At 57.2% G+C, this 21,234-nt stretch overlaps 2 protein-coding genes across 2 annotated transcripts; both read right to left on the bottom strand.

Moving 5' to 3' along the window:
• Positions 1 to 1,279: 1,279 nt before the first annotated feature.
• Positions 1,280 to 7,387, bottom strand: LOC142002523 (P43 5S RNA-binding protein-like). Its single transcript, XM_074978700.1, has 9 exons — positions 7,235 to 7,387; positions 6,737 to 6,825; positions 5,910 to 5,967; positions 4,725 to 4,813; positions 4,369 to 4,442; positions 4,060 to 4,140; positions 3,140 to 3,384; positions 2,585 to 2,638; positions 1,280 to 1,748 (listed from the first exon to the last, which is right to left on the bottom strand). Exons 1-9 carry the CDS (start codon positions 7,385 to 7,387, stop codon positions 1,461 to 1,463), a joined length of 1,131 nt encoding a protein of 376 aa, XP_074834801.1. The 3' UTR covers positions 1,280 to 1,460.
• Positions 7,388 to 15,822: 8,435 nt separating this feature from the next.
• On the bottom strand, positions 15,823 to 19,904 carry RPL19 (ribosomal protein L19). Its single transcript, XM_074978898.1, has 6 exons — positions 19,789 to 19,904; positions 18,661 to 18,767; positions 17,742 to 17,864; positions 17,386 to 17,506; positions 16,715 to 16,825; positions 15,823 to 16,006 (listed from the first exon to the last, which is right to left on the bottom strand). Exons 1-6 carry the CDS (start codon positions 19,791 to 19,793, stop codon positions 15,883 to 15,885), a joined length of 591 nt encoding a protein of 196 aa, XP_074834999.1. The 5' UTR covers positions 19,794 to 19,904; the 3' UTR covers positions 15,823 to 15,882.
• Positions 19,905 to 21,234: the final 1,330 nt, after the last annotated feature.

Genomic DNA, 21,234 nt, shown 5'->3' with positions numbered 1-21,234 from the left:
CTACTGCATGGGGCCCAGTGACTGCCAGCAGAGCCCCCCCCACCCCCAGCAGAGTAGCTCAGGCAGGGTGAACTCCCCAGGTTTGGGGACTGAGGCAGGCTTGTTGCCAAGCCCATGGCTCATGCCAGCCCAATGCAGCCCCTGCCACTTGGCAGCTAAGTGCTACCCCCCAAAAAAACTCAGCACCTCACTGGCACTGCAGCTCGGGGAACCAGACAGCAGCTCCACCACCCCCAGCCCCCAAGAGTGGACAGCTGCACAGCACAGGTCCCTGCCTGGCACCAACAGCCTGATGCCCCTGCCCCCTCACTGTGCAGCCCTCCCCCTTATCTCCTAGCACAGGATCTCATACACCTTCCACACCCAACCCTGTATCCTGACACAGGCAGCACCCCCCTCCTTTTATCCCCATGTCTTCTCCCCCTTTCACCCCACTGGCACTTTGGGGTTCAGGTTCCACAGCCAACACTTGGGGGGCACAAGCCCTCTCCCTGGGCACAGCCAGCTTGGAGGGGGAGCTGCCAGCCAGGCACACAGTGTTAATACTTACGCCCAGCCCAGCCCAGCCCCATTCCTCCCCAGGGCCCTACCCTCAACAAATCCAGGCACCACAGCTGGGCCTGGTTCTATGGTGCCCTGTCCCATTAAGACACAAGGAGGGGGGATCTAGTCCCTGGGAGGAGTATTTGGACACAAGCTCAGCACCCACTGCCTCTGCGACACCCTGTCACAGGCTGCCTCCCTGCCACCCACCCAGCTGCAACCCCTCATCTGAAGCTAGAGGCCCCCCCAGCTGCTGAGAGTGGGGAAAATCTAGTCCTGGCTAACAGGGGGCAGAGCTGGGGGCCTGAGGGGCAAAGCAGCTGGAGGAGAGTGAGTATCAAGGCCCCTGTCTGTGTGGGAGGGTAGACAGCCCAGGCTGAGCCCTGTCTAGACACCTGTTCCCAGCCCAGTGTATGTAGCTCTGCCACACCTGCTCTCACCCCAGCAGGGCCCCCACCCACACGTAGTCCTGTTTGTCAGATTAGCACTAGCCCCAGCCACTGCTAGAATACAAGGTGCTCTCCCCCCTCAGCCTGTATTTCTAGGTGTTGTTTGGGGCCTGGAGGCTCTGAGACAGGAGCAGAGACCAGAGGACACCAGAGCTCAGCTTTCCACCTTCTGTTTATTGCTGACAGCAGCAGCCCCAAGGAGCACCTGGCCCACCTGTCACAACCTCAGGAGGGCAGCTCCACAGCCCAGCCCTGCTCCTGGCAGCAAAGCTGCCCACTCGGCTGGCTGGGCCCTGCTGCTGCTTAAACTCAAGCGAGACCCTCGGCCGAGGGGAAAAGCAACATAGAGGTTTCGCCAGGCCCTGGGCTGGGCCCTGCTGCCCCAGGGCGCCTCCCCCAGGGCAAGGTTCAATTAAAACAAAGTAAATCCTAACCCACCTCAGAGCCCACCCAGCAGCAGGGGCAGTTCTAGGGGCAGGTGGCTGAGGGCAGCTGGAAGAGGGGGCGGAGGTCAACCTCTGGCTCGACGGGGTGGCGGCCTGGCCGTTCGTTGAAGAGCCTCGAGAGGTCACTCTCCAGCTTGGCCTTGACACGCAGCAGGAGTCCCACCCGGCTCAGAGGGAAGCCAGACCGGCTGCGCTTGAGCCGCACGCGGAGCTTCTGGCTGAAGAGCCGGCTCAGGTTCTCCTCCACCAGCACCTGGGGCTGGGCTCCCGGCTGCCGCTGGCTCTTCCTGCGGGGTCGGCTGTGCCAGGGCTGGGAGAGGGAAGAAAGGCTCAGGCTGGGATTGTGCAGCCCAGGGGCTCCCCACTGCACACCCCCAGCGCAAGGCACCCGCTGCTGCTCCTCCAACAAGCCTTTATTGCAAGCTATGCCCAGAGCTGCCTGTGAGTGGTCCAGGCCAAGCTGCCCACTGGACACTCCTGCAAGGATGCAGCAAGAGGGGATTAGCTGGGAAAGACCATGTCTGAGCCAGGGTGGGGAGCTCTGTGGGAGTGGGGTGCCTGGGCCCCTAGAAGGTTCCTGGCCTCCTCCACGCAGGGGGTTGCTGCCACCCTGCTCCCCAGCCCCATGCATTGCCAGGGGATTGGAACAGGGCTGGAGTCCCTGCCAACGCCACTGGTAGGGCAATAGGGTGACAGCAACTTGCAGGTAACAGCTAACTGTGCTGGGCAACTGCTGGCCACATCCACAGGGCCTGGGGGGGACAGGGGGTGTGGACCCAAGCACCCCTACAGCCACTGGAAATGCAGTGATGGTGGCAGGGGGTTGTAGCACATTAACCCCCTCCCCCCACCCCTACTGCCAGAGGGGGTTCCCCATATAAGCATGGCTCCCCTACACCCCCACCCTTCCCTGTACCTGAGAGCCTGCACCCCCCTTGCCCAGTCTTCAGCAGGTGAGGAGGGGCACCTCCCTGCTCTGGGCATCACCACACTTTCTGCAGGCAGGTGCAGGGGTGGGGTTTGCTTCACCAAGGGAAGCAGCAGGGGACAGTCCCCCATCCCTTTCTGGGACCAGGCCCTGGCTTCAGCAAGTGCTGGTTACTTCAGGGACTGACAGACCAGCTGCCAGGGGCCTGGGCCATTTACCTTCAGTTTCTTCTTGGTGGGGTCATGGATGGTCAGGTGTCGGATTAGACTCTCCTGCCAAGGAAAGAAGTTGCCCAGTGCAGACCCTGCTCACCCCAGTGAGAGCCCCCCCCCCCCCCCCCCCCCAAGAAACATTTGAATTTTGGTCTGCCCAGTCAACCTAGGAAGAAATGGAACTACAGCTCCCAGCCCCACTTATGAGCTCGGCTCCCCGATGGACTACATCTCCCATGATGCAACTGCTTCTCCCCTCCCGAGGGGAGACTGCTGTGCATTATAGGAAATATAGTCCACCAAGGGAGTCCTCTTTTGAGTCCCAGTGGGAGCTGCAGGGAATGGAGCTCGGGCAGCATTACCCCGATTCATCTTTGGGGCTGGATTTTTGTCAAGTCAAAGGACTTGAGAACTTCCCCCTGGGTGGGGGTGGGAGAGCGCCAATTTCCAGCCAACTCCATACACGTTCTGCTGTGAGCAGAGATCCAACAGGCAGCTCTGTGCCCCCTTGACCCTGTTCCCCTCAGCCCCCCACACCTAGACACTCCACCGCTGCCTCACCCGCATGGCAAAGGCCTTCTCGCAGCCGGCAAAGTAGCAGCGGTATTTCAGCAGCTGCAGATGCACCTTCCGGATGTGGCTCTCCAGGTTGAAGATGGTGGTGAAGGAGGCCTGGCACTCAGCTTTGGGGCACGGCCACGTCGGCTTCTGCCGTGCCAGCTTCTGCCGGCTGTGGACAGACTTGTGCTTCCGCAGGCCCCCTGGCTTCTTGAAGGTCTTGGGGCACAGCTGGCACTTGTACTCCTCTGCATGGGGGAGGACAGGCTGCACCCCAAGACAGAGCCAACACCCCCTCCCTGGAGCTGCACACGCCATCCCAGCCAGAGGCAGAGGCACTGCAGGAGGGCCCGGGCCAGTGTGGAAGTTACCTGGGAGCATTACTGGAGCCTGGCTGATGGGGCAGGTTCTACTGGCTGGATAGCCCCAGGCCAGGCAGAGGCAAGGGCTGAACTCTCTCAAGCCCTCCAGGGCCACAGGTTGGAGAGCGGGGGGATTGGATGCCCACCCAGGCTACGGAATCCTCTGCAGGGCCAGGAGAAGAGAGAGGGGAGCCGCAGGCCTCGTCTCCACTTGCCTGGGGGAGGCAGCAGATGCCCAGTGACTGGGCTACAGGCCAAGAATGCTGGGTTTGGAGCTATGACCAGGCGTCCCAGAGGGATCACACCCACCATCCATTTGTTGCCAGCCCTTATGGGGGTGGGGGGGCTCCCCAGAACTTCCTCTCCCTGGGCGCTTCTGTATCATTTCCTCTCCCTGCATGGAGAAGGGCGTCCCATGCACCCACACCCTCTGCAGCTGCTCAGGTGAGCTCCCTGCCCTGCCCCCTTACAAGGTGGTGATGGTTGGGTCTGGAGGCTGCCTAGGGGAAGGCTGGCAGACTGGCCCCCAGGAGCATCAGGGAGCCCCTCCCCACAGCTCACCAGGGTGCTGCCTCAGGTGGCCCTGCAGTGCTGTCCAGGTGGTCAGCTTGGTCTCGCAGTCCTGCTTGGGGCACAGGTAGCCTGGAGGGGGACAGAGGATGATCAGCAGATGCAGAAATGCTGGCCAGGGTGGGAAGGGGCCACCACAGGAGTTCTCCAGGCACAGACAGGCTGCACCAGTGCCAAGCAGGAGCTCCAAGGGGTGTCCCCATCCCAGCTTGGGCAGTCAGGGAGCCACCCATGAGTCAAGCCAGCAGCCAGTCTCCTGTTCACCCCACGGCCAGGACCGCTGCCAGCCACATCACTCACCCACATGCGTCTTCCTGTGAGCTTTCCTCCTGGCCGCACTGGCAAACTTCATGGTGCAGCCGGGCTCTGGGCATCTGCAGGAGGCAGAACCCCCAAGTGAGGGAAGGGGACATGCCAGGCTGGAAACCCCAGGCTCACTGCTGCCCCACGGGCCAGGAAGGGCAGATGCCAGCACGTCGGCTGCACCACGGGGAAGGCAGCACCCAGCCTGGCAAAGCCCCCAGCACCAGGCAGCAAAGCCTCTGGAGCTGCAGCCATTGGCAGGGGCCAGCTCAGCCTGCCCTTGAGTACCAGGGGAGCCCCCCATCCCCTGCACGGCAGGGCCCACCACCCCGCAGGGCCCAGGCAACACTCACGCAAATGGCAGCACGTTGCTGTGCTCAGCCCAGTGGGCCCAGAGCGCCTTCCTCTTCCTGAAGGCTCGCTCACAGCCTTGGTAGTGGCACTGGAGAGGAGGAGAGTCAGTCCGGAGCCCCAGCTGCCCATCACCCCCAGCACACTTGGCTCCATCACCTCCCAGAGGGCTCAGCCTAGATCCCTCTACACCCCAGGGTCTCCCACCCCACCTGTGGGGCCTCATGGGTGTGGAAGGGGATTGGCAGCATGGACACCCCAGGGGGAATCAGAATGCTCCAGGCAGTGGACTGGAGATTGTCCACCTGTGGGGCAGGAAGTCCCACCTCTGCCTGTGCCGCCAGGAGCAGCTGGCCCTGAGGGGAGTTCATCGTTTTCAGCCAGGTGGAGCCAGCCAGCCAGACACCAGAGCACGGCTCCAGCCCGCAGCAGGCTAAGCTGAGGGAACCACCAGCTCAGTACCACCATAACCCTGCTTGGCCCTGGAGGCTCCAGGCCCATCGCACAACCGCTGGGGAGCGTCGTCTCCTACCGGCACCAGGGGCCGTACAGAGCCCAGGTGCAGGGGTCCTGGGCTGGCCCCAGATCCCACCCTCACTGCCGACAGCCCGGCTGGAGCCATGACCTCTAGCGCCCATGTGCACTCAGGAGAGAGCAGGCTCCTCTGCCACCATTCACAGCTCAGGTCCCTCCAGGCAGCAGGAGAGGGGCATGGGAAGATCCCTCTCCCGTGTTTCTTGTAACCTGAGCACTTTGGTCACCAGCCAGGGGAGATTCAGGGACTGCCCAGCTGATTAGCAGAGCACCCACAGCCGGCAGCCTTGGTTTCTGCTGGACATGCACATCCACACATGCCTCAGTGCACGTAAAATGTATTCCCCCGTGGATGAGGTTAGAGGAGCATCACTCCTCCCCACACAGCAGGGGCACAGAGCAGACAGGGACCCACCTTGTGATAGGGCTGCTCCACGGTGGCACTCAGAAGGAGCAAATGGGCCCAGAGAAGGGCTCTGATGGCATCGTGCCCTGGAAGGGGCAGCTCTGGCACCCACACTGCCTGACTCAGGCCTGAAAAGGAGCCAGCTAGTGCACCCATGACTAGAACCCTCCCTCATTCCTACCAGCTGTCCTCCCCCAGCCAACCCCCCCCCCCCACTGGTTTACCCCTTGCCCCCCCCCAATGCTACCTGGAAGGACTTCACTGCATGCTGCTGGGGCCCAGCTTTGCCCTCGGCATCCATGTGGCTGGAAAAAGGAGACACAGCAGATAGGAATCAGTAAGCCAGCTGGGATAAACCCAGCTCAGCCAAGCCCAGGCCAGTAACCTGCAGAACCCTTAGCCAGAGGAAAGGCTAAGGGGTTGGGGTCCTGGGGAATTTGGCATCTAAGTTCCACCCCACAGCCCTGGCTGGTCAGTGGCAGGCAGCATGAGCTAGTGGGTAGAGCAGCACGCTAGGACTCAAAGCAGTACAGGTTCAATCTCCTTGGAACTCAACAGGTGCTGGACGAGAGAGTTACCAACATACCAGCTGCTGACTGGGCTTGGAGAAGATGCTGGGCATAAGTTACAGCCAAACAACAGCACAGAACATGGAGAGCCAGGGCTGGTGGCTGGAAAAACTTTACCAGACTGTGGGAAACCTGGCCACGCCTATGCCAGGTTACAGAGTTTGCCAGCTGGGAGAGCACTGGACTAGAGAAGTTAGACCTGCATTTGACTCCCAGCTCCACCACTGAGCTGCCATGTGATCTCAGGCAACTCCTGGGCCTTCCCTCTGCCTCAGTCTCTGTTTACAAGTCTCCGCCAGAGCAAGGATTATGTCATTAGGTGCATGTGGAGCACATGGGCTCACACTGGTGCTCAGCTGAGAGCTGGCTCCCAGGTGCCACCTCCAGCTCCCCTGCCTGGGGGGGGCTCATTCCCCTTCCTAGGCCCCAAGAGAATCAGGAGGTAGCTGAACAGCTGCAGGGAGGGAACACTCAAGGACAAGCCCCCCCCTCAACCCAGCCCTACCTGGCATCACCCTGCTGCTGTTCAGGCATCTGCTGGGAACTGCAGAGAGGTCTCTTGGCACAGCCATTCTGGTCACCCAGTAGATCCACCTGCAGAGACACCCCTTGGTGAAACTGCCCCAGTCAAGGCCACGTCCCACCCAGCAGGGCACTGCCCAGGCAGGGGAGGCTGAAGAATTTAAGGGGTCTCAAGCACACCTGTGGCTTATGCAAGACACCAGAGCAAGCAGGGCTGGGATGCAGCTTAGCCCCCAATTAGCAGGTCAGGAGCCACTCAGTCCAGATTAGGGAGGGTTAATCAGCACCTTCCCCCCACCCAGCTCCCCTAGCAGAGCAGGGTTAGTTCTCCAGTTAAGGGAGACAGCCAACCTCCTGCTCAGGCTGGTCAGCCACACACTGCAGGCAGCACCAGGACTCCCCGGGGGAGAGAGCAGGTGAGTCCCAGGCTCTTCAGGGCTGTTGAACAGGGCAGCCCTGGAGGGAGATTCTCCCCCCTTACCTCCCCCACATGCACAGCCAGATGCTTCTGCAGCTGCCCCTCACTGCCAAACACAGCCGCACAGTCCTGGTGGGGGCAGGCAAAGGGGGCTAGAGCACCCCCCAGGCAAGTATCGCCTTCCCCAGGGGCTGCCGGCTGCTCTGCTTCAGCCATCCGGAGTTGCAACCTCTCTGCTTACAGCCCTACAGCTAGTGCCTGAGCTGCTGGTTTTATACTCCGCCTCCCAGGGAGCTGCAGCTGACTCCCATCCCATCAATCAGGGCTGGGCAGGGAGTGGTGGCCAGCTGGGCTCGGCACGCCCAGGCATCTTCCCCGCAGCAGGCTCCAGTGTGGGTGGGGGAGCTGGTTCTAGTCTGGGGGACAAAGGCCTCTCAAGCAGCCTGCAGAGTGTGAATTGGGCCCTGGGTGGGGCCCAGCAATTCCCACCCAGGTGCCTACCAGCAGCACTGAGGGGGCTGGTTTTCTGCACTGCTTAAGGCACATGTGGGGTGTGCAGAAGGGCCTTGCCAGGCCTGGCGCTCAGACCCAGAGCCAGGGGGTTGGGTGGCTCATGCCCAGGGGACTTAGGTGCTTTGCTTGCTGTTGAACCCTCCTCCCACCCCACAAGGGCCTGGTTGAGTCTTTAGAGGACCCAGCCCCGAGCCCCCCTCAGCCCCTGGAAGCGGGCTCTGAGCAGCCTGCAAGGGAAACGGACCCCCAGCACCTCCCAGTGATCAGCCCACATGGCTCAGGGTTAGGGCGACTCAGGACACCCGGGTTCCCTCCCAGGCTCTGCCCCGGGCCAGCTGGGTGGCTGAGGGCATGTTGCATCCCTGCTCCGTGCCTCGGTTTCTCTCCCCCTAAAACAACACCGACTTCCCTTGTGAAGGGGGCCCAGCTGTGGGCATGAGGAGCCTGGCCTGTAAGAGGTGTTTAGGTGCCTAAACCGTATGGATTGCAATGGGAATTAGGTACCTCCCCATCATCAGGGCTCCCTGCTGCTGTAACAAACATCACAGAGAGCAAACCTGGGCCAGGGGCCTGGCCTGGTCTAATGCTATGGAGATAGCCCCTGGGGGAGGGGGACCTGCTCCTTTGTGATGTCGGCGGGGGTGGTGGGGGTGTCTCCTGCTCTGCTGGCTGAGGGTGAAGGAGCAGCGGGTGCTCGGCAGTGAGTGTGGGAGAGGTGCAGGGGGAGTCCAGTGTTTGGCATCGATCTGAGCACAGGCCAGGGAGCCAGGAGCTCCTGGGCTCCATTCCTGACCCCCATGTGCTGAGTGCCATGGGGGCTAGTAACACTGTGCCTCAGTTTCCCCAGGGGCTAGTACCACTGAGGGCATTAATTGCACCACTAGTGGCCAGAGCTGGGCTGAAGGGAGGTGCACGTCTCCTCTCTGGGTGGGAAACGGGCCTCTGAGCAGTGGCGGGGGGCTCAGGCGTAAGGGGATCCAGCTTGGAGCCAGGCCCTCCAGCCGCCCCCCAGGGTGGAGGGAGTCCATGCGTTCCAAGGACCCTGCTGTGCACAGTCAGGATCACAATATTGGCCACCAGCAGCTGCTGGGCCGTCCGTGGGCAGGGGCACGGGGGCCCAGTGGCCCCATCCGTAAAGCTGCCGTCGCAATTGGCTGTCAAACAGGGACTCTCCGCTGGGAGTGCCGAGGTGGAATGAGCCTTGTGGGGGCGGGAGTGGGTGGAGGTTTGCCCTTTCCCAGTGCAGGGGACAGTGCCCTGGACGCTCAGTCTCTTCCACAGGGCCAGGACACCGTCACGCTCCCGGATCAGGCTGGGGAATCACAAACATACCGCGTAGCACCTTGCCATGGCTGGAGCTTGGCACAGGGATACGGCTGCCATGGAAGGGGAGCTGGTGAGGAGCTGCATGGCACATGCTGTGCAGCCGGAGAGGATCCTGGGAGGGACACAGGAAAGAAATGGCCATTTCCTGCATAGGGAAACTGAGGCACAAAGGCTGGCTACCTCCCAAGCCCCACTAGGCTGGCCAGTTTCTTGGCACCAGAGCCCTGCTCTTCCTGCTCGTTGGCTCCGGTGCCAGCATCAGCAGGTTGAGAGGAGGAGGAGCTGGGATCGTCCTCATCCTACAGATGGGGAAACTGAGGAAAAGACCCAACCAGGCAGAGGCAGCGCTGGAGGCGGGGCTAGAACCCAGGTTCCCCCTTCCGTGCTCACCCAATCTTCCCAGCATCTCTGATGTCAGAGGGCAAAGGTCAGCCCCAAAGCACTGGGTCTCAGCCACACCCCTCCCCACAGGCTCCTTCTGACACAGCTGGGCCTTCAGCTGAGTTTATTCTCCACGGCCTTTTCCAGGGGAGGCCTTTCCCTGGCACTCGCCTGCCATCACAGCAGCCTGCCTGTCTTGCTGGGCTGGGGTCTGAAGTCGTGTGTGTGTCATCCCCCCAGCCGCCGGGGCCCACAAGCTCTGATGCTAGCTCAGTTCACAGAGGCAACGGCTTTGTCTTTGGAGCTACAGCTTCACTTGTGGCTGGGATGTCTCTCCAGCCAGTCGCGCAGATACCTCAGTCCCCTGACCGGCGTGATGCTCCCGGCCCAAGCTCCAGGTCTGCTACGCTCCCCTGTGCTCTGCTTTGCTCCTCTCCTTCAGGTGGTGGAAGATATTGATGACCTGGAGTTGGAAGAAGAGGCAGAGCGGATGGGGATGACAGTGACTGACAGCCAGGACAGCCTTCAGGTGCTAGGGGCCTTGCCTGGGGTAGGCCAGCCTGCGGACATGCTCCTGGTCCCAAAGATTTCAGAGGAATATCAGCCCTGGGCCCAGCCCAACAGCACAGAGTGCCTCGCGCAGCTGATGTACGACCCCTTGAAGGCCACTGCCCCGGTGGACGTGGTGTGGAATTCAGGGGGGCAGATCGAAACTGAGCAGAATGCCCACTCCGACTTGCTGCCCGGCTGCTGGGGCTCCGAGGGGGGAGTTCCCAAGGCAAAGGGTGCAGAGCTGGCCACACAGTCACCGCCTGTGACCTCAACCCAAGAGGTCCTACTGGCCACACAGGAGGAGCTGCAGGCCAGCCTAGGGAGGACCCTTGAGCCTGTGGTCAGAGACCAGCAGGGCTACAGCATCAACAGGTGCCATTCCAGCTGCAAGGGTGACACACAAGGTGGCTATGAGCAGGACCAGAAGGGGGCGATTCTGCAGTGGGGCCCAGCGTCACCTGGCTGGGGCTGGAAGATGCTGCCTAAGAAGGATTGCAGTCAGCCAAGAGAGGACGGGGACCCTGTGCTGCAGGAGGAAGAGGAGGGATGGGGCAGCCTGTGGGGTAGAGTGGAAGAGGTCCCACCCTCCCCAGGTAAGGCTTCCCGGTTCTTCCCTCCAGGAAGCATCACCATCACCCGTGTGACCGGCTCTCCCAGCTTGGATTCCCCTGGAGGACTGGCGCATCATCCCTCGTCAGCAGCCTCCCAGGAGATAAGGGCAGAGCCAGGGCCCGGCTGGTGGCTTTGTTCCAACCCTGCCTCTCCGCTCTGCAACGAGGACAGAACTCATTGCCCAGGCGGCTTCAGGATCCTCAGAGCCCAGGACTGGAAGGGGCTGGAGGAGGAGCTCGGGCAGAAGCTCAGCCACTGCAATGAACGGGGAGCAGACGCCCAAGGGACCATGTTCTCCCAGGCAAAGAAGCTGTTTTCCAATTATCGCCTCTGCTCATCTGGGGACTCCCGGGCACCAGCTGCAGCGAAAGCGGTAAGGAAGCTCCCACTGGGAAGCCGTAGGTTTGTCTGCTCAGGCATCACCTTTACAGCCATCACCACAGAGCCTGTAGAAATATAGGGGGTCGTCATCCTCTCTCTGCGAAGAAACCCCCATCTCCGTGAGGTCTCAGGCCTGGGCTGTTGGTACTTCTCGTTATTGACCAGTAGGAGGCAATCTCCCCCCTGCTAGGGGGAGCAGGGTAGTCAGTAGGCTGGAGAGGTGGGTTCAGTTCTTAGCTCTGCCCCGATTCCTGTTGTGGCCCAAAATGGTTAATCTCGCTCTGTGCCTCAGTTTCCCCCTTTGCAAAGGGGGATAATGGCCCTGCCTTTCATCCACCCCTTGTCTTGTCTACTTAGGTTGTGAGCTCTTCAGGGCAGAGACTGTTAAGACATGTCTGTGCAGGACCCAGCACAACAGGACCCCTGCTGGGCTCTCCAGCTGTTGCTCTATTACAGGTTGCACCACCCTGGTCCAGCAGCCTGGGACCCGACAGGTCCCCAGCAAGAGAATTTTCTGGACCAGGGAAAGTCCAGGGCTTCTACGTTGCTGCAGCTGCAACCTGCAGCCTCTCTCCCCAGAACTCTGGCCCCAGCCTAGGCTCCCCAGGACTGCCCCCAGGCTTCAGCCCTGGCCCAGGGCTGCTGTGGGGCAACCAAGAGATTCCAGCTCTGACCCCTGGCCCCCCAGGGTAGGTGGAGAGCTCTGGCCCAAGGGCTCTGGCTCCTGCTCATCCCAGCACTTCTGCAGGACAGGCAGGGGCTTGGGCACCAGCCCCAGGTGGGCTTGCCAACCCTGGAGGTAGGTAGCCATGACCTGGTACTCTCTCAACCCGGAACGTCCGTGTCCCTCCAGGACCACAGAGGTTGCCAGACTAGAGAGTACCAGATCTGAGAGGTGCCACCTGGATTACAGTAATTCTCAGAGCAGGCTGAAGACGCCAGACTGGCAATAACATTTAGTGCTTCCAACACGTCGCCCACCCTGTAGTCTCTGAGCCCTTTGCAAATACTCCTGGGTTTGACTCACCGGGTCAGGGCTCAGCCACCCACCCCCATTGTACTGAGGAGGGGAATCGAGTGCCTTGCATAGCAAATCAGCCAAGGGACCAAGAAGAGAACCTTGGAGCCCCCACTCTGTCAAAGTAAACGAGCCTAAACCAGGAATAGGGCCTGCTGGGTCCAGAATAGGCGTCTGCACAGGAGCTATTGTGCGATAGTTCCTCTGGTGTAGCTGTGCCAGTCAGTTTCTCCATGGTGGTTGTAGATTCTCCATCACTGGAGATCAGTATCACAGAGGGAGCCGTGTTAGTCTGTATCTTTGAGAACAACAAGAAATCCTGTGGCACCTTAGAGACTAACAGATATTTTGGAGCATGAGCTTTCATGGGCAAAGACCCGCTCTGGGTCTTTGCCCATGAAAGCTCATGCTCCAAAATATCTGTTAGTCTCTAAGGTGCCACAGGTCTTCTTGTTGTTCATCCCTGGAGATGTTTAAGAACAGTTTAGATAAATATTTAACAGGGATCGTCTGGACGGTCCTTGGTCGTTTCTGTGAGGTCCCTTCTAGTTCTAGCATTCTGTGATCCTATGGAGACAAGCCATGAAGAGTCTGACTTTCACAGAGTCCCATACTTTAAGGCCAGGAGGCTCCATTCTGATCAGCCAGCCCGAGCTGTGGCTGAGCAGCAGGCCCCAAACTTCACCATGCATCAAGTCCAGATCTTGTGGTTGAGCTGGAGCAAAGGCTCTGAGCGATGGGAAACCTGCCACATCTCTAGGTAAATTGTTCCAAGAGCTAATTCCTTTTGTGTCTTACTTTGAGCCCAAATTCATTAATGCCAGGTCGGCTGGTCAGCTAAACAGCCTGTCTGCCACCTCCTCCCCTGGTAGGTGCCTATAAAGCATGCTTGAGTTACCTCTTAACCTCCTCTTGTTCTGAGCTCCTTCAGGCTTGTGAACAAATCAGCCTTCCAAGTTGTGACTGTCTTCCTCTGGGACTTCCAGGCTGCTGTCCAGGAGATCGTGGGGGCTGCCTGTCAGAAGACGACGCTGGTTGGCCTCATGCCCTCAGTCCAGCCGGGATGCACACCCGCCCTCCAGGCCGTGACCTCTCGGCCCAAGCGTGGGGATTTCTCTCCGTCGTTCCTCCAGTGGGCTCTCTGGAAGCTGATGATGTTGGTTAAAAGGCAGCCCCCAAATTCTAGCTGACTCCCCTCCCTACAGATGGTTGCCACGTCTATGAGAAGATCAGCTCCACCATTAAACAAATGGTCTTCTACTGCACAGGGCTGTGAGCCTTGGCAGCAACTGCGACACCAGATGAACCGCTGTCCTTGGAGAACAGTATCAGTACGAGCCACCCTACGAGTAGTGCTTCTAGGTGGACAAAGCCCCAAATTCCCACCCCTGGGGAGCTGAAGAAAGGGGGCTTTGCTGCTTTCCCTGGGACAACCTGAAATATTCTTGTATTGCCTCAGAAATTAACCTGCCCTGCTCAGTGGGTGTCTCCAGTGCAGGACGCAGAGGGGTGGGTGAGGAGGGCCCAGAAGCTATAAGCCAGGAGAGGAATCTTTAACCACACAGAACTTTCTTCCACCGCTTTAGCACCAGCTGTTCCAAACCCCCCTGCTGGGATGCCAAACTCCCACAGCTTCACAGCCATAGGCACCAAGGCTCCCGTGAAGAACAGACCCAGACTTCATGGGCTGGAAAAATCATCACCTTCTCCCACAAGCAGATTTCAGTTGTTGCTCTGTGTAAAGCTGTACTCCTCTGTGGAGTCTTCCAAAAAGAGCAGCACATGCACCCCCTGAGTAGTTACTGCAGGAAAACAAGCAGATTTTTAAAGCTCTTTCCATGCTCTCCCTTGAGCAGGGGTCACCCCCAGATGCCATCTCTAGCAAGTTCAGAGCCACACCCTGTTCCTTGCCACAGATGGCTAGCATCCAAAACTAAGGTCTGTGATTCCGTGGCACAGAAAAGGGGGTGTCCCCTGAGCTTGCAGGATCAGGGCCCCTGGTTATACTTGGTTTGCACAGTAATGGCTGTTGTAGCTACTATTAAATCTAGACCATCCAGTGCTTACAAAATAGATTCAGCCACAGCTGCCCCTCATAAGTGCTATTGCTCCAAAACAGCCGCAGCTTTATTGAAAAAAACCCTGATACAGGCTCTTACTAGGCAGAATGAGGCCAAGATGGTTAATTATGTTTGATCTCACCCCAGGCCCGCTAAGCTTGAGAGATCTTGCTGCTTTGTTCTGAAGTCTCTGTGTAATCTTTGGCCTGCTGCTGGTTTTGAAGGCTTATGTTTGGGATACAATATGGAAATCAAGGCAGGTGCACTGGGAGGTGTTTCCACGGGGTGTGTGGTTCACTCTCCCCTGTAGGGGCACCTAAGACCACTTGCAGAGAGGAAAAAAAATTAGTCTCCTCTACAGGATTTGCTGGGCACCAGCTGGCTTTTAGCTCAAGACACTGGGGTTCAGGCACTAAGCTCCCGCAGGACCAGGTTCAGTTCTACCTGTTGGCCTGACAGCATTGCAAGGAGGCAGTTGGTCCCTTCTGCTCTAGATGGACGGCAGTTCTCTCATGGGACTTTGCCCTCATAACCTTTTCCCAGGAGGGGGTCATTAGCTACAGCCCCCTTTTCTGAGAGCCTGGGGACCTCACTGAGGACCACCAGACACTGGACCAGGCCCCCAGTCTGCGATTCACTCATGAATTCACCTTCTACACCTTTCCCAAGATCCATCAGAACGTCACAAACTACAGGAACTGGAACTATAGTCAGCTTAAAAACCACTATGAATAGGAGGCTACAGAAGTGGTGGCATCTGACTAGAGCAGGGCTGAGCTCCAGCCCAGCTAGAATGGGGGTTCTTGGCACATTTAAAGCTACTCAAAGGCATACCCTTGTGTGTTGTCTCCCACACACTGCGGTACTTCCGGAGGCAACTTAACAGCCCTGGAAGATGCAAACTTCTGTATTTTTCACAGCGCTTTGATTCTGAAGATCTAACCTGGGCAGGCTGGGATTTGTAAAAGCCATAGCTATGGTCTCAAAATTTGTGGCTTTACTCCTGCATTAGTAATTCCATGTAAACACTTGAGGGCAGATGAGCATCACTGCATGTGTGGTCAAGACTGAGCTGAGTGGTTTTACCTAACCCATCTTACTGAACACCAAATGCTCACAGGCAAATCTCACACCTGAAGGGAGCCCCATTTCCTCCCTGTTCCTCGTCAGGTGCGTGGCATTGTGAGTACAGATTCTCAACACTCGGATCTTTTAAGCTACAAACTAACACAGCCACTCCCCTGAGACTGTTCAATGAAGCATTTTCCTCCTTGGATCATGCCATGGGCACTGAGTCACCACTTTCCTTCCAGCAGGATTTCAACACACAGAATCCCCCGCTGATTCTTGCTTATGAAAATGCCACTGGGTTGTAACTTTTCGACCTGGTCCAGCGATACTACACTGAAGGGATGCAACATCCCCACAGAGGGACTGCTCCTACAGGTAGTTTCTACAGTATCTTGCCCCCCAGGATCAGCTAGAAAGGCTTCTTTGTAAGCTCATCCACCCAGCTCAATGAGTTCTCTCTGGCTGAAGTCCCTTTGCCAGGTCCCTAAATCAGGAAAGGGAGCTGCTGTACTCACTAGTCACGCCCCATAGCCTTGAGAAGCCAGGCACGTTGCTTGCCAGTACTTGCAGGGCCAAAGCACTGTATGATTGCAAGTTCGCATTGCACTGACTTGTATGACAACGTTTGCACTGGACGTTTTACTGTACTGCGCGAGGCACTGTTACCCAGACAGCAAAAGCAGTTCAGCGCCCCCAGAACCCGAGACCGGGAAAGGAAGTCAGACGCAGGCCAGAGAATGGGTCTGGATGTGGAGCATTTATTGACAGCACGATGTGCACAGAACGGCCACAGGCTTTTACTTCTTCGTTTCCTCCTCCTTGGAGAGGGTCTTGATGATCTCCTCTTTCTTGGCTTGCAGGCGTTCTTCACGGCGCTTGCGGGCTTCCTTCGTCTTGGACCTGCGAGCCTCAGCCTGGTCACTGAAAAGGAGGGCAGGTTCCGTGAACACACAGGGCATCGGCCTCACGCACCCCACAGAAACCTGTCCAGCTTTTATCCGGGCATCATACCACACCCCCACTCGCGTGCTCTAGCCTGAGGAACCTCGGAGGGGGATGAGGTGTGAACGCTTATTTCACAAATGCCTCGTGTACCATCCGTTGCTTTACAGCTGCTGTTTACCACATTACCAAGCCCACGTAACCCCCCGATCAGCGCTCTGCAAGGCTACAGACAAGTGCAATTCAGTGTATTGGTCAGTGACTCCACTGACCAACAGAGTAACACAGGCATCAATCATCAGAGAGGTAGCTGTGTTAGTCTGTATCTGCAAAAACAACAAGTCCTGTAGCACCTTACATATTGCTGCTCTAACCGTATTGGTATAACGGAACCCTTCCAATGTGCATGGAGTGATATTGATGTGAGTGCTTATACAATTATAGTTTATGACATTTTGCAGCGCCCACACCAAACCTTAAACCACTATAGCGCTAGACTAAATAATCACAGTCCTAACAGGCAGAGCTACAACTATGATCAGGGTTGAATGGTGAAGAGAGGCTTGTGAATTTCATTAGTTTCTAGTCAGTTTCACTTTGCAGATGCCCTAATAAGAAGCAATGTTTTTGTAACTCAGGTATTAAAAGCTCACAGGATCACTTTAACGGATTCAGAGCACTACTTACGCCAGCAGCTTCTTGCGAGCCTTGTCTGCCTTGAGTTTGTGAATGTGCTCCATCAAAATCCGCTTGTTTTTGAACACGTTACCCTTCACCTTCAGATACAGACTGTGATACCTAAAAAGGGAAGGGACACATGGCAGCCCACTGTGTCGCAGGAAGCACCACTCGTGTGTTTGATGGTGCAAAAGGGGAAACATGAATAACTGTGCAGCTTCCACAGCATCTTGAGTGATTCAAGATAAACAGTTCTGCCTTGTCTGCAGTGGATGCCGTGTGGCACATGGGGACCTTTGCATTCCAGAATTCTAAATGAATTTTGCCATTGTGCAACATCTTAATCTACCGCCCCATGACTCTGTTGCGTTGCCCTCCAATTTCAGCAGAGGCTTAGTCCCAGGAAGCACCATCGAACACAAGATTATTCTGCAGCAGCTTTTCTGTGCCTATAGGCACTGAAAGGGATTTACCATTTACATAAGAGATGTGCTTAACCTCTCTTGGATTTCCGCTTTGGCATCTGTAGGCTCAGGTCCATGTCCACAGAGCCTGCGGCAAAAGCCTTGAGCGGCAGAGGCTGGGATGTATCCAGGCAGATGAGGACCCTGTTCCCAACCCAAACACACCCACCATCAAAGGAAGGAGGAGGACAGGATACACTGGGCTCTAGTACTTACATATGGCGGTCGATCTTCTTGGACTCCCTATATCTGCGAAGCAGACGTCTCAGAATTCTCATTCGCCTCATCCAGGTCACCTTCTCGGGCATACGAGCATTGGCTGTACCCTTCCTCTTACCTGAAGGCAGGCACAGAGATGTTAGAGTGAGGACACAGCTGTCAGTCAGCATCCCTCCCAGGGTGTTGATAACACTTCTGCCTGTGCCAGAACCATACTACTTGGATTAACAGACCAGCTGCATTCTAAAACTCCTCCTTGGTACATACAACTGTCTTCAAGTCCACCCTCAACAAATGTCTCCAGTTTGACAGATGTTTAACGCTTATCTACAGTGAAGCCAGACAGCACTTACCAATACCCATATGCCTGCCCTTTCGACGGGCCAAAGTGTTTTTCCTGCATCGGGCACGGGAGTGCACAGTCACAGGTTTGCGGATTATTAACCCATCCTTGATTAGTTTCCTGATTTGCTGACCTGGAAATCAAAGAGACATGCCACGTTCAAGACATCAAATGGCACAGAATAGGTTACTGACAGGATGGGCAGAAGTTATGAGAATGGATTGCAAACCTAAATACAAAGGAATTTAAGAAGGTTTTGACCTTATTTACAGAAACCCCTCAACAGTTTTCCTCAGGCAGTCCTGCTACAGTCTACTATGTTTCCCCTGTAGGGCTATTCTCCCCATTATTGCAGCACGGCTCTGAATGGAATATACTCCCCTTTTTAAAGATGTTGTTTGGATCTAGCTTCTGCCTCCATTGTAATGGCTGGATCTGCAGTTCAGTGAACACTAAAGGTAGCCTATTTCCTGAGAAGGGACAAACTGACTATTCGTACTTGTAGTGAATTGTATAACATACATTTCAATCACACATCTTACTTGTTAACCATTAGCTACTCCTATGGTGCTTGACTAGAATTAACTTCCATTCCAAAGAGCATCCAAATTTAAAATGTTAACATGAACCCAGCAAAATCTTAGAATTTACTGCTTCCAGTAATCGAGAGAAGGCAATTACTACATGCTTGTAAGTCAGTAAAGCCTTTAAATAAAGTTTAATACAGAAAAGCCTGCACAGAACACAATTTTGCTTAGTTTCTATTAAATTAACCTCTCTGCTACAGAGCCTGTAATAAGGACAAGTTGAGATCACTGCACCTTCCGCAATGACTAAGAATTAGGTATGCCCACAAGTCATGCTAGGAGACAGCGCTAGGAAGTCACAGCCGTGCCCAGTGCCCATGTGGAAGAGAAATGGGTACTTACGAGAATTCGCATTGGCGATCTCGTTGGTCTCATTAGGATCCAACCAGACTTTCTTCTTGCCACAGCGCAAGACGCTGGAGGCCAGCCTCTTCTGGAGCCTGAGCATACTGGACAAAGTAACACCACACAGCTTAGAACAGGCAGTTCCCCATTTACAACAATGGCAGACTGCAAATTGTTTTCACTACTTCAGGAAGGCACAAAACGTGGTCTGCCTTTATGAAGGGTTTTTCATCCCAGATTACAAAAACCTAATGGACGTCAATTTCACTGGGTGCTCCTGAAATGCCTTCATCTCTGAAGGGCAATCTGGTGAGACTCTGGCACGATGCAAACTAGCGAGTGGAGAAACTGTAGCCGGTGACACTGACTGGAACCAACTCGTATTGAGAGAGACAGAAAAAGAGGTTTTCGCTTGTGGGAGAAGGTCACTAAGATGATGGGCGACCCATTAAACTGAGTAGAGGGAACTAAGTCCCCAAAGCACCTGCCGATTCTGGGGGCCCAGCTGAGCGCCACCCCTTGAAACTGGATTTCTTGACCCCCCCCCCACCACCACCGGTGCCTTTGGAGGTTAGAGCCCAGCGCCCCAGCGCCAGGCCCAGCGGGGGGGCGGAGATGAGCTCTCTGCGCCCCCACCCCAGGCGGCCCAACGAGAGCCCATAAGGGCTGGGAGCAGAAGGGGGGGTCTTCGCGGGGGTGCCAGATACGTCAGGGTAAATCGCAGCCCCCCTCCCCCATTGCACTCCGTGCCCCAGCTCCTCTACAGGGTCCCCCACTCCAGCCCCCCCCCCCCGATTCCCCCCGCCCCTCTCCAGCCCCCACACCAGCCCCCCCGGGCTCCCCCCCCCGCCCCACTCCAGCACCCCCCGGCTCCCCCCCCACTCCAGCACCCCCCGACTCCAGCCCCTCCGGCCCCACTCCAGCCCCCCCCGATTCCCCCCGCCCCTCTCCAGCCCCCACACCAGCCCCCCCGGCTCCCCCCACTCCAAACCCACCCCCAGCCCCGGCTAGGCCCAGAACGTGGCCAGCCTGACGGGACAAGCGGGGAGTGGGGGGCCGGTCCCCCCCCAGCTAGGATGGGCCCTAGGCCCCGCGCCGATCCCCCCGGGCCCGCGCCCCGCTTACCTCATGGCGGCGGCGGCGGCGGCGGCCCGAGCTCGGAAAAGAAGGACCAGCAGCGCCGGCCGCTCCCACTACCAGCGCAGGGGGTGGGTGGGACGTACCATTTCACTCCCTCCGCTCGCAGCGCCTCCCGTCCCGTCCCGTCCCGGCTCGCTTCCCCTCCCTAGAGAAAAGCGTAGAAGAAGGGAAGAGAATCCGGTTCCGAGGGAGAAAGTTCGTACGGAACCGGGAGTATGAAACATCTCTCTCCACCCCCCTGCGTCGGGGAATGGTTGAGTCCTGTGCGCAGCGGCGCCTGCGCGATGATCACGTGGGGGTGCTGCCCGGACTAGCCCGGCACGGGCTGCGCCTGCGCAGTGGACAGCAGCTGCTCAGTGCACCACGTGGAAGGGGGTGGTGTGTGGGCGAGCTGGGTGGCTGGAGGAGAGTGAGGGCAGGCAGGTTGGGGGGGGGGTCAGTCATAGGGAGGAGCTGTGTTCATGGGGTCAGCATATGGGTCTTGGGAGCAGGTGGTTGGGATAGGTCAGGGGTGGAGGGGCAGTCGGGGTGGGGGATGAATTCTTGGGGTTAGTGTGGGAGTCCTAGGGGCAGGGCTGGGGGTCAGCTATGGGGTGGGAACTGACTTGCTGGGGTCAAAGTGGGAGCCTCTCTGGGGCAGGGACACTAGAAACGTTGATGTTGGTGTGAGCTGGGGGACAGCATGGGAAACTTGGGGGTTTACACTGACTCATAAAGTGAATATGAGGAGCGCAGGGGAGGGAAGGTTAGAATCTTTCTGGTGTGTAAAATGTGGGCAGTCATTGTCCTGCTGTGCTCTGCAGTGGGGAGACCTCAGATGCAGTCCAGTTCTGGGCACCACATTTTAGGAAAGATAAGGACAAAGTGGACTGAGTCCAGAGGAGAGCAACAAAAATTATAAAAGGTTTAGAAACCTATGAAGGAGTGCTAAAAATGGATATATTAATTATGAGAAAAGAAGACTGGTAACAGTCTGCAGAGACGCTAAGGGGTGTCATAAATTGGCTGTGGATCAACTGTGCTCCATAGCCATTGAGGGCACATGCAAGCTGCCTGCACAGGCAGGGCACAGTTAAGTGCATGGAGGAGAACCATGCTGGAGAACAGGAGGACTGATTGGGAGGAGAGGAGAATACTTGGAGGGTGTGAAGTCGAACCCCAGGAGGACATGTTGAAACTGATGGTGCAGCAAACAGCTTCTGAGTTGCCTGGTACAGGGGCACAGAGCCACACTGCAGCTCCTGATGAACCGCATGCCCCCCTCACTGTGTTCAGTACCCTCCTGCCTTGGCACTCCAGAATGTGGGGGAGAGGGGTCCAAGGGCAGCCTTTCATGCCACTCCCAGGGATGCTTCTCAGAGCAGAAGGTTGATATTCCCCCACTTGTGATAGCAAAACATCTCTTGCCCTTGCTTACCCTCCTCTGAAGCC

This window comes from Carettochelys insculpta, chromosome 28 (genome assembly GCF_033958435.1).
Source record: "Carettochelys insculpta isolate YL-2023 chromosome 28, ASM3395843v1, whole genome shotgun sequence".
Taxonomy (NCBI): domain Eukaryota; kingdom Metazoa; phylum Chordata; order Testudines; family Carettochelyidae; genus Carettochelys; species Carettochelys insculpta.
The sequence above is the reverse complement of the archived record's forward strand: the minus strand, read 5'-3'. Positions and strand labels throughout refer to the sequence as shown.

Coding starts and splice junctions, on each gene's coding strand:
- RPL19 (XM_074978898.1), bottom strand. Junction 17,507..17,741: donor GGGCAGGCATATGGGTATTG/GTAAGTGCTGTC, acceptor GCCTGCCTTCAG/GTAAGAGGAAGGGTACAGCC. Junction 16,007..16,714: donor GCTCGCAAGAAGCTGCTGGC/GTAAGTAGTGCT, acceptor CCTCCTTTTCAG/TGACCAGGCTGAGGCTCGCA.
- LOC142002523 (XM_074978700.1), bottom strand. CDS start 7,387: ATGGCTGAAGCAGAGCAGCCGGCAGCCCCTGGGGAAGGCGATACTTGC. Junction 4,814..5,909: donor ATGCAGTGAAGTCCTTCCAG/GTAGCATTGGGG, acceptor CCTCCTCTCCAG/TGCCACTACCAAGGCTGTGA. Junction 1,749..2,584: donor CCACCAAGAAGAAACTGAAG/GTAAATGGCCCA, acceptor TCCCTCTCCCAG/CCCTGGCACAGCCGACCCCG.